Source organism: Nicotiana tomentosiformis, chromosome 2, assembly GCF_000390325.3.
Source record: "Nicotiana tomentosiformis chromosome 2, ASM39032v3, whole genome shotgun sequence".
NCBI classification, from domain to species: Eukaryota; Viridiplantae; Streptophyta; class Magnoliopsida; order Solanales; family Solanaceae; genus Nicotiana; species Nicotiana tomentosiformis.
Genome location: NC_090813.1, coordinates 111,400,275 through 111,415,307, shown reverse-complemented (window position 1 = coordinate 111,415,307; position 15,033 = coordinate 111,400,275). Strand labels below are relative to the sequence as shown.

Genomic DNA, 15,033 nt, shown 5'->3' with positions numbered 1-15,033 from the left:
TTTTCAACTTCTAAATTAGTAATATTTACAAGTCCAAAATCATCATCTTTATATGCAATATGCAAGATTTGCCTCAACATCATCATATTTATTTGAAGAACTTGCTTTATTATCATTATTTTGAAAAGTCAAGTGTGCCTCCACATTGTTCTCTTTTCTTTTGATGGAGGCTTGATAGAGTTTAATAAAATAGTCAGGTGTACGACATACACGTGCCCAATGACCTTTCATACTACATCAGTGGCAAATATTTACTCTGCCTTTTAAAGAAATATTTTGAGGCCCCTTATTGTTCTCCTGTTTATTTCCATGATGACGATAATTATTTCGTCCCCTACCATGTCCACGTCCACGGCCACAACCATGATAATTATTTTGTCTTTTTTCATACTTTTGATTCCCTGCTACTAAATTCACTTCAGAAAATTTTGTAGATCTAGTGGGACGAGCTTCATGATTTTTCATTAAAAGGGTATTATGTTGCTTAGCCATCAGGAGACATGAGATTAATTCAGTCTATTTCTTTAAACCCTTTACACGGTATTGCTATTGCAATATCATATTTGAGGCATGAAAAGTAGAAAGAATCTTTTCTAGTAAGTCCTCATCATTTATAGTTTCCCCACATAATTTAAGTTGGGAAGTTATCCTAAATACAACAGAATTATATTCACTTACGGTTTTAAAAACTTGTAACCATAAGTGAATCCATTCATACCGAGCTCTTGGCAAGACTGTTGCCTTAAGATGGTCATACCGTTCCTTCAAACTGCTCCATAATTCAAATAGATCTTTCAGGGTTAAATATTCAGTCTTTAACCCTTCATCGAGATGATGACGAAGGAAAATCATAACCTTTGCTTTATCCTGTCCCGATGCTTTATTTTCTTGTATAATAGTATTTTCAAGAGCTTCTGCAGCAAGATGAATTTCAGCATTAAATACCCATGATAAATAATTATTTCCGAAGATGTCAAGTGCCACAAATTCAAGCTTTGGTAAGTTCGACATAGCGAAAAACTATCATAAAAATAAAAGACGTAGAAATAATAAACACTAATTATATAACATGACATACATATGGATGAAGAAAGAAAAATAAGAAGTTGAAAGAGGCATAAAAATTAAATAGACATCATAAAGAAACCAGCAAGCCAAGTGACATAAAGTATTACATAGATGGAGAAAATTTGCTAGCATTCCAAGTAATTCATCAAATTTTTATTCTTTTAAATACACATTAAAGTCACTGTGCCTTTTTTTTCTTTTACAAAATAAAGAAAATGTAGTGCTATCAGAAACATATTATCCTTCTTTAAGCAATACTCATTATTTCATGAAAAATAATCATTTTAGCTATTCTTCTTAACAAATAAGATGACACACAGTTTGGTACAAAATTTGCAGTGTATTTCCAAATATGCTTATCATATTAGTATTTTACCATAAAACAAATACATGTAATATATACCTGAGGAATGTGTAACATGATAAGTAATGATAAAATTGGAGTCTCATACTGATAACGTGTTATGAAATAAAAGTAATATAACAAGAACTATGTAATTAAGATTATTAATAGAAGAGAATGATAATAGTAAAAAAGAACGTTTCTTTCTTCGTTTCAAAGTGTCTCCTTTAGGTTCATGAATGAACCTATTTATAGATATTATTACATTATTACATAACTTCTTAAATCTAGTTACGAGTCTCAAAATCAATACAAATCTAGATATGGCAAGATTTTCAAATCTCAAGTTGGACATTTATAACATTTTTTTATTTTCTGGAAAATGTATTAACCAAATCAAAAAGAAACAAAACTGTCAAACTGTAACTACTTTTGGTTTGTTTTTTCCCTTTTTGTAATAAGAATGTTGATATTAGTGATAGTAAGAAATGTTTAACACGTAAGCCGTTATTACCAATTAGTTTAACTAATCTTTTTCTTTTTTGTTTCCAAAATTTGGTTTAACTTATAGGAGTAGTACCAACTAAATTTTCGTAAGAAGATAATAAAAGATTTTTTCTTCTTCTTCTTCTTCTTCTTCTTCTTCTTCTTCTTCTTCTTCTTCTTCTTTTTTTTTTTTTTTATTTAGATTTTTACATTCCTATACACTATTTCAAACTTTATTACCCTCCCTACTCAAGTTTTAATCTAATTACATAATATATATAAAATTACCAATTATGTACATTTTTATGCATTTAATGATAATAATTAAATCCTAAAATCACTCTAGCGTCTATATCCCACTCCACCCACGTTTCTCTCTCTCTCCCCCCCCCCCCCCCCCCACACACACGTATCTTCAGTATCTCCCTCCATTAATGCATGTTTTCACTCTTCTTCAAAATTCCCTCTACATTTTTTCACTCTTCTTCAAAAATCTCTCTCCATTTTTATAGATCTAAACTCTAAATACTCTATCACACACCTCCATTAATGCATGTTGCTTGCTTAACTTTCAATGAAAAAGAAAACACTTTCGAAGATCAGCCCTAATTCCAGTAAGAGAGCATCAATTCCACCATTGACAACTATTAAAAAGCTTTGACGCCTTGAATTCGAATTTAGGTTTTCAAAAACCATTATTTGTTTGGATTGAGTGTTGTTGCAAACAAGTGGGAATATTGTTTGGAGTTTATATCTCAATTTTGAGGATGTTTTGGTGAAGATTAGACTTGATTTTGGCTGAATTTCAGATTGAAACTCGAAAAAGAAGAAGAAGAAGAAGAAGACATGGCATGCATTATACTTGCGAAATTGTAGTAAAGTTGTAGTAAAATTGTAGAAAAATTATATTATGTTGTTTATATATATATTTTTATTTAAATATTATATGAAAGTTGAACAATATTTGTATAAAAATTGTATTTAAGTTGTATGATATTGTAGTTGTATATAACTCGGTAGGAATAATGTATGAAAGTTGTAGATAAGTTGTAGATAAATTGTATAATATATAATTAGTTGTATGAAATTTATTTTTATTATGTATAAATCAGATACAAAATATACAAAAGACATATTCTATAAAATTTGTATAAAAATTATATTTAAATGGTATGATATTGTAGTTGTATATAACTGAGTAGAAATAATATATGAAAGTTGTAGATAAGTTGTATAATATATAATTAGTTGTATGAAATTTATTTTTACTATGTATAAATCAAATACAAAATATACAAAAGACATATTGTATAAAATTTATATAAAAATTGTATTTAAGATTTAAGTTGCATTTATCAGCAAATGCAAGGAGGGGTGTTCAATCAATCGAAACTTGCTAGTAAAACTGCAGAATTACGGAAAGCACATCTAAAGGGAGATTGATAGGGAATTAGAAGCTTTAAGCTCAACAAAATAACTTTATCCAGCTTGAGCACACATCGCCTGATGGATTCAAGTACTATTATGACAGTATTACAGGAGAAAGCAGGGTAAACATCTGCTATTCTGCCTTCTGGTTGAAGTTCTAATTTCTTAGACCACCTAATAATGCGTTGTTTTCGAAATTTAGTGGGAAAAGCCGGAGGAGCTGATATCATAAGAACAACAACAGAAAAAATTGTCTGCCCAGCAGCCTCGCATTCAGGCTCAACCGAGGGTGACGGTATTTACCGGACCTGGAAATTCTCCGGTGTTTGCGTATTGTGATATCGAGATCGAGAGATTAGATTCTCTAAATCCCTAAATATAAGTTAAATCTGGCGAGAAAATGAGAGAGATGAGATAAAAAAGAAAAAGAGTGTAACTAAATTCCTTGATTGAAGGCACAAATAATGGACTGAGAGTCTTTTAAGGTGGATTGTATATATTTTATAACTAAAATGTATTTAGGTCGGGTAAATATCAAAACATGAACATTTTGCGTAATAAAGATTCAAATAGTGTATACGAATGAAAATATTTTATTTTCATATTTTTTTATTTTTTTTATTTTTTTTATTTTTTTAAGGAAAAGGAAGCGTGAACTTGGGTCATCAAATTTGGGCCTCCCTGAATTAGGCCCATTTGGTGACGATCCGAAACCAAATATCACCGACCAATTTCAATTGAAATCTATAGCAGGGCAAGAAATCCCGCCCAAACCCTCATTTCAAACTCTCTCTTTCTCTCTCTACGGAGCCTTCTACAGAGAAAGTTGAAGCAGAAATGGCGGCACACATAGGAATGATGGATGCGGCATACTTCGTCGGCAGATCAGAGATCCTTGCCTGGATCAATTCCACACTTCACCTTAATCTTTCCAAAGTCGAAGAGGTATTCGATCTCTCCTTTTTCCTGCACTCCTTCATTAGTTGTTGAAATGCTAATTCCTAGTTCATTTTTTCAAATTGATACACTTTCGATTCAATCACAGGCGTGTGGTGGTGCGGTTCATTGCCAGCTGATGGATGCCGCACACCCTGGGCTAGTCCCTATGCACAAGGTCAATTTCGACGCTAAGAATGAATATGAGATGATCCAGAACTATAAGGTTCTTCAAGATGTATTCAACAAACTCAAAATTACCAAGGTTCATTTTATTTTAAACTTCCCTTTTTCCTATATTCAGTTTAATCCTCATTTACCTCTTTTGAAAATCATTTTCCATATTTGCTATTCTTTTTAATAGTCAGTTGATGTTTTAACTATGTGTTTTGTGGAATTAGCACATTGAGGTCAACAAACTGGTGAAAGGAAGACCTCTTGACAACCTGGAGTTCATGCAATGGTTGAAGAGATACTGCGATTCTGTTAATCGAGGCAATTCACACAAGTAACCTTTTCAACCTCTATTTGTGCTTTGCATTTGATTTAATTCTTTTAACAACCTTTACTTATTGTCTATGTATGTTTTTGCTGAGACATGGATTTCCTGTTATAATTGAAAAAGGGGAAAACTGGAATTTAGGGCACAGATATTGTGCATTGAATGAGACATAAGGAAGAAAATTTAAGCAAAGAGAGTTGAGTATAATTTTTAGGAGTATTGAGTAGGTAAATTGGGTCAAATTTGTAGAGTGAAAATGAGTCGAAACCACAAAAAGGTTACGAAACAAACTTCCAATATTTGCTTGGGTTAAAATGAATGTGTTGCAGGCCGTACACTCAAAATTCCGTTGTTTTGTCTTGATTTGTTCTGTTTTTTCAATTTTCTTAGTTTCCAGCTATGCAATGGAGTCGTTAAATTACCGTGTAGAAGCTTTAACCTGCTGATTAGGGCTATGTCTTTCACTCTTTTGTTTTCATTTTTTTCTATTTTATTTTGATAAAGCACTCTAATGTGTTGATTTTGCTAGTAGTAATGTTGTCCAAACTGACCCAATCCTTTGGATTGGTGGATTTAGACTACATCCATCATAACTCGTGTGATTTTATCACTCTTCCAACCAGTTAGTGTTCGAAAGGGTTAGGCATCTTCTAATCTTCTATGATTCAGAATTGACACCCCAATTCTACAACCAAAGAATATACTGTTTGGACTGGTTAGTATCTACTCTTGGTGTTGCTGGGAGATATTGTAGCAGCAGTGTTATGATTTTTTTTTTATTCATTATAATTAACCACGTCCATCATCCTTTTTTCTAGAGAATCTTTACAAGTTTCCACAAGAAGTCAGAATCTCCATTTTCAACTCTTAAGAGGCAGAAGTTCTCAATTAATTATCTGCTTTTTCTTTATCTCCTTTTCACGTTGTTGTTATTCCGCACAGACCTTTGCCACATTTATGCTGGAGAGTGAATTATAGTATAGTCTTCTCGGATTTTAACTTGACATGTATAAGAATTGTAATCTCACCCCTGCTTGCAAACCATGGTGCGTCCCAAGTCCGAATAAAGTGAAAGGTTATGTTATGTTGAAACCTAGGATAAGAATAGTTAAATTATAATGAATCTTTATGATTAAATGTGTCGGGTTTTGCTCCCATTTGTTAGACCACCACTCAGGTATAGTGTTAAATGGGCGAGTGGTTTCGATATAGAGGATTCATTGAACTAACCCAACTAGTTTTGAATTGATGAATAGTTCATAGTTGGTTGATTTACTCTATCAATTGCAAGGTAGTCTTGTGATGCTACTTGTGTAAAATAACTGTCTGACCTTTCATATTATGGGTTCTGCCTGCAATGTGTTTAGGATTATTCAATCTTATACTTTTGGAAGTTGTCTTTCTTTAAGTTGGCCTACCTTAAGGATGCCATCTTTTACTGACTTGAAGTTGTGAGGAAGCATGTGTTTATGTGAGGTTATACCTTTATATTCAACTACCAAAATGACAGAAACTTGTCTAATGGAGAGCTGTTGTTTCTTTGTATCAATGTCAGCTACAATCCTCTTGAGAGAAGGGAAGCTTGCAAGGGTGCCAAAGAAGTGAACAAAAGATCTGCTACTTCACATACTGCAGCCAAAAATGCCTCAATCGCTCCAAAGCATGCCCCTCATAATGCTAGAAGAAATGATGTACCTCATGTAAGCAGCACAAATCAATCTGGTAAGGTGTCCAGACCTTCTTCGAGTGGAGGAGCATCAACCTATTCGGAAACAGAACGTACTGCACATGAACAACAGGTAGTACTAAAAGATCAGAGATGGTTTTGTTTGAGCGACTGAAGGCTAAGTACTAAATACAATGCAGATTACAGAATTGAAGTTATCAGTGGATAGTCTTGAAAAGGAAAGGGACTTTTACTTTGCAAAGCTGAGGGACATCGAGATCCTATGCCAGTGTCCAGAGATTGAAAACCTCCCTGTACCAATCTTTCTATTCTCTTATCTGAAAATTAGTACAATTTCTTATAGCAGCAACCTAAGCATATTGATTTTTGTTTGTTTCACATTTATAGGTGGTTGAAGCAGTGAAGAGGATTCTGTATGCTATGGATGATGATGCATCACTTGTCACAGACGCTGAAGCTATGATATCTGAGCAACACCAGCAAGTAGAGACGTTGAGTTGCACATCTGAAGAGGCAGAAGAAAGGCTGAGGGTAGACACTCAAAAGAGAAAAAACATTGTCAATATTGACGTTGACATTGCTGCCAGCAACACTTTGTCTCCCAAGCAAAGGATGTCTGATGCTTCTGATGTCCATTCCAGTGGATCACTTGTGACATATTGACCAATCTTTTGTCTCCTGGATAAATGACTTGTTCTCTCTGGGTTGTCAAATAATTCCTGCCACCGTCTTTGTTACTCTAGTTATATGTTCTCAAAGCATACTTCATTTCCAAGCAATAGAGTTCGAGGAATTCTACTAGTACAGACATTTGAGTATATCAGAACCCATCTGGTTCGTCTGTTTGGCTTGATTGTACAACATTGCCTGATCGTCATCTCTGTCCTATAGCAAGTATTGGCAACTGTACTGGTTGCTCTGTAGTCATTTTGTCTTAATGCAAGACCTTGGATTATTCTGCTTATGATGATTGCTGTGGTTTAATCGATACTAAAGTTGGTTTTGGGTTTGATTCTGTAATTTTTCTTGAAACCGAACATGAGGTATACAATTAATTGATAAGCTCTTTCATACAACTTAAGTGTGGACAGTAAAATCCTGAATTTGAATCGAATTGATCTTTTTGCCTAATAGAGTATTAGTTTTCATTTTTTGGCCCTGTGGCCTTAGCTTATTTGTTTTAGGGATTTTTACTTTCCTATACACTGTTTGAAACCTTATTACCCTCCCTATTCATGTTTCAATTTAATTACATGGTCATATGCAATTTACCAATTATATACAAATAAGTTTTAAATGAGTATCTCTTTATATTAGGAATTGAATAAGGAATATTAGTTATTTCCTTATCCCTTTATATTTGTCCACTCTCTCTCTTCGTCTCTCTCTCTGCTTTTCTAGTGTATCTATCGTCTAGCTTTCTTTCCAGTAGTGGGATCTTAATAAAAGAATATAATTTCTGGCAGTGGAACTTTTACACTTAATTGGTTATTATAAAATTTAGAGTTCACAGAACAAATATTGCAACTCAAAAGTGCGGATTACAAACATTGAAAAGAATTACTAAATTCAAGACGAAGATATTGTAGTAATTCATCAATGGATTTCTTGTTGTATATATTTTTAATGGAATTCATCAATGAGTTTCAATCGTTTTAACTTAGCAATTTCCTTTCATGTTGCACAATTGGTGTTCAAATTGAAATTGTCTATCAATAAATTTTGAAGGTGTTTGATTCTCCACCATTGACAACCATTAAAAAACTTTGAAGCTTTGAATTCGAATTTGGGTTTTCAAAAACCATTATTTGTTTGGATAGGGTGTTGTTGCAAGCAATTGGGAATATTGTTTGGAGTTTATATCTCAATTTTGAGGGTGTTTGGTGAAGATTAGACTTGATTTTGGCTGAATTTCAGATTGAAACTCGAAGAAGAATAAGAACACATGACATATAATATACTTACGAAATTGTAGTAAAGTTGTAGTATAATTGTATGTAAATTGTATTCTGTTGAATATTGTATGAAAGTTGAACAATAGTTGTATAATGTATGAATCGTTGTATAAAATTTGTATTCAAGTTATCAATACAATCTTTTTACATAAAGTTATTGATATGTATCAAAATTGTATTAAGAGAGTAAGTTTTGATTGGAATTTTCGTGAAGAAGAAGCACAAACCACAGACAAAAATATATACAAATCAGATACAAAATATATACAAAGACATATTGTATAAAAATAGTATTTAAGTTATATGATATTGTAGTTGTATATAACTGGGTAGAAATAATGTATGAAAGTTGTAGATAAGTTATAAATAAGTTGTATAATATATAATTAGTTGTATGAATTTTGTTTTTACTATGTATAAATCAGATACAAAATATACAAAAAGACATATTGTATAAAATTTATATAAAAATTATATTTAAATTGTATGATATTGTATTTGTATTTAACTGGGTAGAAATAATATATGAAAATTGTAGATAAGTTGATAATATATAATTACTATGTATAAATCAAATACAAAATATACAAAAGACATATTGTATAAAATTTGTATAAAAATTATATATAAGTTGTATGATATTGTAGTTGTATTTAAGCTCACACCATAGCTGTATAATAAGGTTTCAAGTCAGACACCACAGATATGTCGATTATGATGAGAAACATCAGGCGGAGAAACTAATAAGCGCAGAAAATTGCGGCTAGAATTACTGGCTGGGGTGATTGTTGTGGTGTATTGGATCAATCCTTATATATTATATTTCGAATATATTTAATCGGTGTGTATAATTATATAGGAGCAGTACCGAACCAATAAGTTTTGGTCTAAATTCTATATATTCATTGAATATGTACAAATTTGGAACCCTATAATTTCAAATCGAGACTCTATTTCCTACAATCTGATTCCGCTTCACAAAAAGCGACGAATTAGAAAAGTGCTTCGAAGTAGTAAGTATGGTATGGGTGACGAGGCCACCATCCAGGAAATTAAAGCAGGAATGAACACAAACAACATAAATAGTGTCAGATGAAATATTTCAAGGTTGAAACTCTTGTTATGATAATTCTGTTTTTGTGCTGACTCTTTCACTTAAACAGGATGATAGAATAAATTACGAGGAATTCTGTGCTATGATGAGAAGTGGAACGCACTCAGAAGAAAAGCTTTTGAAGTGAATCGAGGTAAACACTCTTGGGATGCATTGGCGTAAAGCACAGTAAGCAGTACTACGTAAATTGAGTTGGAGACCGTGTATATTGTAGAATGCGTTTCTTTTCTTCTATATTTCTTGTTTATTCCTAACTCGTCGATTATAATAAATTTTTTAAGGATAAAAAAAAAAACCCGAAACAATTAGCAAACAGAAATCTCTAAATATAAGTTCGATCCGGAGAGGAGGGGAGAGAAGAGAGAAAATAGTATAACTAAATCCCTTGATTGAAGGCACTAATAATGGATTGGGAGCTTTTTAAGGTGGATTGTATATATTTTGTAGCTAAAATGTGTTTAGGTAGGGTAAATACAAAAACTTGGACATTTTTCGTAATAAGGTTTCAAATAGTGTACAAGAACAAAAAAATCCCTTTGTGTTTTATTAGCACGAGTTGGAATTTTGCTATTCTAAAGACCTAATAAATTAAATAAACTAGTATCCATACTCGCGCTTTGCGCAAAAAATATTAAATATAAATTTTTATTTAAATATAAATTTTTATAAGAAAATGTTATTTGAAATATACGGTATACAAAGAAGCAGGCAAATGCTATTATTTTTTGAACATGTAAATGCACTAAATATTCATAAATTCAAGTTATGTGGAAACACACTTATCCATTATAAGAAACAACTATTAACGAAGAAAATCGAACATTAGATTATTGGCTACATGTATTAGCACTGTTTGAGAAAAGCAACAAATAGCGCCTGCTTAAGATTACTTGATGAGAATTAAGATTGTTTGATGAGATCAATAATTTGAAATTAGACAAACTACAACATAAATTAGGCTACTTAATTAGCAGTACCTTCAATAGGTGTTGTCTCTAGCTTGTATTCTACATGATGGATAAAACCGAAATCTCAGAAAAATAAAACATTCTTTTATGGAATTTCCATATTTATCAGACGATAATTCATGATTAAAAGTTAGGGATGACCTCTTCTTGATGCAAACTTCAGTTGACTTTCACGAAAACTGATAATTCTGTTTTACATTGCATTAGTGTCAGTAATTCAATGGTATATGTTTCTCTCAATTAACTGCAGAAACCTATATTATAGAAGAGAAAGTTGAGTATTTATGAAGGATGCATTGTCAAGTTAAAAATATCATATAGAGAACTGAAGTAGTGAAGTAGCTAGTTTAACGTCACAGAAATTTTTAAGATTTTTTTGAATATCTTCTTCTGTTGAGCTACCCTTGTGGTTTTCTTTGTGCCTTTAATGGAATTTAAAGCCGTTGAAGGATCAAATTCTTGCACAACCTTTTCAGGTAAGAGAATATTTACCAACAAATACTAATCGGTATAAATTCGTGGATGGTAGAAATTAGACTCTTGCATATTCATGAAGTCCACATATCAAAACGTGAAAAAACCTTTTCAAGTACGAAAAATGAAGAAGTTTAGAAGAATCTTCAAGCAATTGAAAAGTAAAGGTACATATAAAAAAAAATGGACCATATAAACTTGTGAGAGCGAAGTTGTCACAAAAACAAACTTGCATTTACAATCAGTATTTTATGGACCATAAAAGCACAAGTTTTAGAAAGAGATGCAAATGGTAGAAACCTGAAGCACACGCTTAAACCAAAACAATTGTATTGCTATTATTCGCTGGAAAGAGAAACATCAATATCAAATTAACACGTCTAAACATCCTGTAAAGTCCTTTGGATATATGAACATATAAAAAAAACTCACTTGAATAGTTTTCCTACTATTCAAAAGGATATGTCCAAACTCATAAAGTGCCATCCCGTATGACTAAACGTCGGCCTGCTGAAATGATAACAAATATTTTTTAGCTTCCTAATAATAATGATTAGTAAAAAGCTTAATTCTTTAGGTAAAGAAGGGGAGGGTTTAATAAGAAGATGTGATTATTTATGCAACCGTAGAATTATCACTAGTAACTTCGGCAAAAACTACGCACTAATTGCCTCCACTCGTGGAGAATGAATAGCTTGAATTTTGAGCAGCAACCACTCTTTCTTTACAAAACCTAATATCATGCAGCAACTTCTGCGCGAAATCCGACTTGGCTTAAATTTTTTCTGATTGTAGAGCTGGATTTTTTTGACTAAATTTCCATAAGAAAACTACAAACTCAATATAAGAAAATATACGTAAAAGAAGAATATTCTTAGATTGTGCAAATCATGATATATTGTCAACTGATCATTATTGGACAAGAGAAAAGGAAAGAAAACCAAAAGTTCAACGAAGCATGAATAATCGTCTAATAGATTAACAACTCTTAGTTGTATATTGCAAAAGTATCTTTCTGTAATTCTTTAAATTGAAAATTTGTCTTTGAACTATCTATATTTGCAGCTCTTATGCCAAAGTAATCAAACTACGTAATAATTCGTGTCACATTGTAATTATCATAGTGTTCAACACATTTAGTTCAACACATTTCAATAAAAAAATTTCAAAGTTATCACTACATTACTAAACTCAGTTAGTCGATAATCTTGATTCTATTTATCCTCATGCATAATTCAATCATGAGATCTTAAGATGTAAAATATAAAAAATCATGTATTAGCATTTCATTGGTTTATCTCTACTCGTGGAGTATGAATAGCTTAAATTTTGAGCAGCAACCACCATTTCTTTATGAAGCATAAGATCATGCAACAACTTCTATGTGAAATCCGACTTGGCTGATATTTTTTCTGAATGTGAAACTGAATTTTTGGACTAAACTTGCAAAAGAAAAATGCAAAATCAATAAAAGCAAATATATGTAAAAAAGTTCTTTATGTACAGTGTCCTTTCTGGAGAAAAAGAAAAAACTTACTCACGCTCATTTTTACACCACAATCCAAATCGATAAACAGATGGAACGTGTCCTTCATATATGCATCTATCACTAACCGTAGTTAAAGAGTAGTATATATTCTCATATCAATCCATCATTGATAAACCAATATAATTTTATGTAAACATTGGGTGTGCGTAAGTTTTTTTTTTATTTTTCATTGTATTATCTGCTTTGGTTAGCTTAAAGGTGGTTTCTAGTATGGGCGTAAGATGGTTTAGGCCTGTTACATTAGCTAGAAGAATAATGTGGATCTTTTTTTGCTTTTCAACAGCTGGAATGTTAGGAGAATTTGCAGCTAAAGACCCTTTAGGGGCATACACACACTTAAAATAGTTTTATGGAACTCTCATGCTTTTATTATTTTTGTAGTAAGTTCAATATTCATGATAGCAGCTAGGTGTGAAATAAGACATGTTCTAAAAAGTATTCATCTTTCTTATTTGCTAAATGTTTGAACTTTTAGTTGAGATAGTATCTGCTATTTATTGAAAATCTTAATCCAAGTTTTGGCCTAGGAAAAGTAACGAGACATGCACATGTGTTTAAGTTCTAATTATGTGTGCGCGCATAATAGTATGTTTGCTTGTGTTGCATTACAATGATAACATGGCGGAGCCCTTCTTGGTCGTTTCTTGGCAAATTCATTAAGCTATGAATCTTAAAACACATAAAGTGCATGAATGGAATTGAAAGTTGAAGCTGATGACATAGTATACTTTTGTTGTAATCGAAATTTTGAAGCCTTAGCCCCCAAAATTGGAACCAGCGGATTATTATTTCCTTCATAAAACAAAAGTGACATATAATTTATTACCAAAAAATAGAATTGAATCGAAAAATTCTGTCCGCATCTGAAACGAAGTGTTCGCTTCCAATCTCTCGCTAACCACCAGTTCGCATTTTACACGGCCTTAAAGTCAGGACAAATCACTTGGTATTACACTTAAAAATCATTGCTGTCTTATAAATACAGATTTACAATTTGAAATATTAGCTAGCATTTTTCCTGAATAAGAAATCTGAGAGAGCTGCAATATGAATTCATCAGCCAATAAGGTATGTTTTGAAGGACCAAACCACTCTTTCTTGTCTTGTCTTGTCAGTCAAAAAATGGAAATTCTGGATTAATATTTCATTTCACAATTGCTATTTAAAGATCTTTAATGACAGGGTACACAGGATGTGAATGCACAAAACCAAGAGGAAAGAAGGGTGGAGACTCTGGATTACCAGTCGTCGGCGGGGCAAATGCAAGAACAAAGGCCTGTAGAAGTAATTCACCAGCCACATATTAGCACCCCTATCTCAAACACTAGTGGTGGTGTATTAGCTAATGCTGCTGCATCTGTGGCATCCACCCTCGAATCTGCCAAGAAAGCTATTTCACGGAAATAACTCCACAGTGTTGTGTAATTTCTGTCCACATAAATAGCCGGCTAGATTCAATGTTTATTTTTTTTAGCCGGTATACATAAATTATACATTGATGATACACAGTTATACATAAATTATACATGAATTATAAATATATTATATATCCGCCGGCTATGTTTAGTTTAAAAGATTAGGTGGACGACTATTTAGGTTAATTCTGTATGTCGTAGTAAATATTTGGCTTAAGTTTTGAACATTCATCTTAATAATTAAAATAGTAGATGATGCGTTTATTTGTCTTCTTTTTTAAAACCATTCGGTACAAAATATAAAGAAGGTAGACGTTATTTAGAAGCTAAGGTATTTGGGTTGACTTAAAAGCACTTTTATAGCTTATTTCTGTATTTAGAAGATATATCAAAACAGTGTTTTTTTAATTAAGCCAAATGCCTTTAAGCTGAAATAATAAAAAATAAGCTAAAACTTATAAGTTAGTCTATCCTAACTTATTGCTTTTTATTCTTCCACTTAAATAATATTTGGGGTTTGACCAAGTAAATTATAATGTTGTAGCTAAATACAAGAAATTGTCAGATATGGAGAAGTCATGGCTAATTCTTGATTTTTATCTCATGTTATTCCTGATCCATTTTCTGAATCTGGGAAGATCTCTAATTTACAATTGCCAAGTATTAATCTTATTTGATAAGTTTTTCAATTGCCATGTAATAATTCATTTTCTCAATTTTTAATTAGAATTTAGAATAATCTTATCTGATAATTTAGAACTTACGAATAAATTGAAACATAAATTAATTTATACCGAAATCGAATTTAAATTAAAATATTTCAAAATTTGCTCATTTTTTGGGTTAAAAACTTTAAGGGTATAGCTTGATTCTTTACTCATTCCATACCGGAAGAATTGTAGGAAATCGTTCAATAACACTTCTTCCTATTTCTTTCCCAATGATATTCGACGATCAAAATTTCAGTCACTTTACGAGAAACATATCAAACACTTATTTTCAACTTCAACACTTTTACACAAGTAATTGCTTATTTTTAAATTTAGCTTAGCACTTAAACAATACTTTTAAAAGCTACTTTTATTCAACTAATCCAAATGAGCTTTTA

The 15,033-nt window shown here is 31.8% G+C and overlaps 2 protein-coding genes across 3 annotated transcripts; both read left to right on the top strand.

Moving 5' to 3' along the window:
* Positions 1-4,081: 4,081 nt before the first annotated feature.
* On the top strand, positions 4,082-7,470 carry LOC104119019 (microtubule-associated protein RP/EB family member 1C). Its single transcript, XM_009630408.4, has 6 exons — positions 4,082-4,270; positions 4,371-4,526; positions 4,663-4,769; positions 6,319-6,562; positions 6,630-6,743; positions 6,838-7,470. Exons 1-6 carry the CDS (start codon positions 4,163-4,165, stop codon positions 7,111-7,113), a joined length of 1,005 nt encoding a protein of 334 aa, XP_009628703.1. The 5' UTR covers positions 4,082-4,162; the 3' UTR covers positions 7,114-7,470.
* Positions 7,471-13,428: 5,958 nt separating this feature from the next.
* LOC108949008 (uncharacterized) lies at positions 13,429-14,059 on the top strand. Of its 2 annotated transcripts, none has more exons than XM_018778556.3 (2): positions 13,429-13,578; positions 13,693-14,059. In XM_018778556.3, exons 1-2 carry the CDS (start codon positions 13,558-13,560, stop codon positions 13,915-13,917), a joined length of 246 nt encoding a protein of 81 aa, XP_018634072.1. In that variant the 5' UTR covers positions 13,429-13,557; the 3' UTR covers positions 13,918-14,059. The 2 variants fall into 2 exon arrangements, with proteins under 2 accessions (XP_018634072.1, XP_018634074.1); XM_018778558.3 differs by having other exon boundaries at positions 13,450-13,578; positions 13,702-14,059.
* The last annotated feature ends 974 nt before the right edge of the window (positions 14,060-15,033 follow it).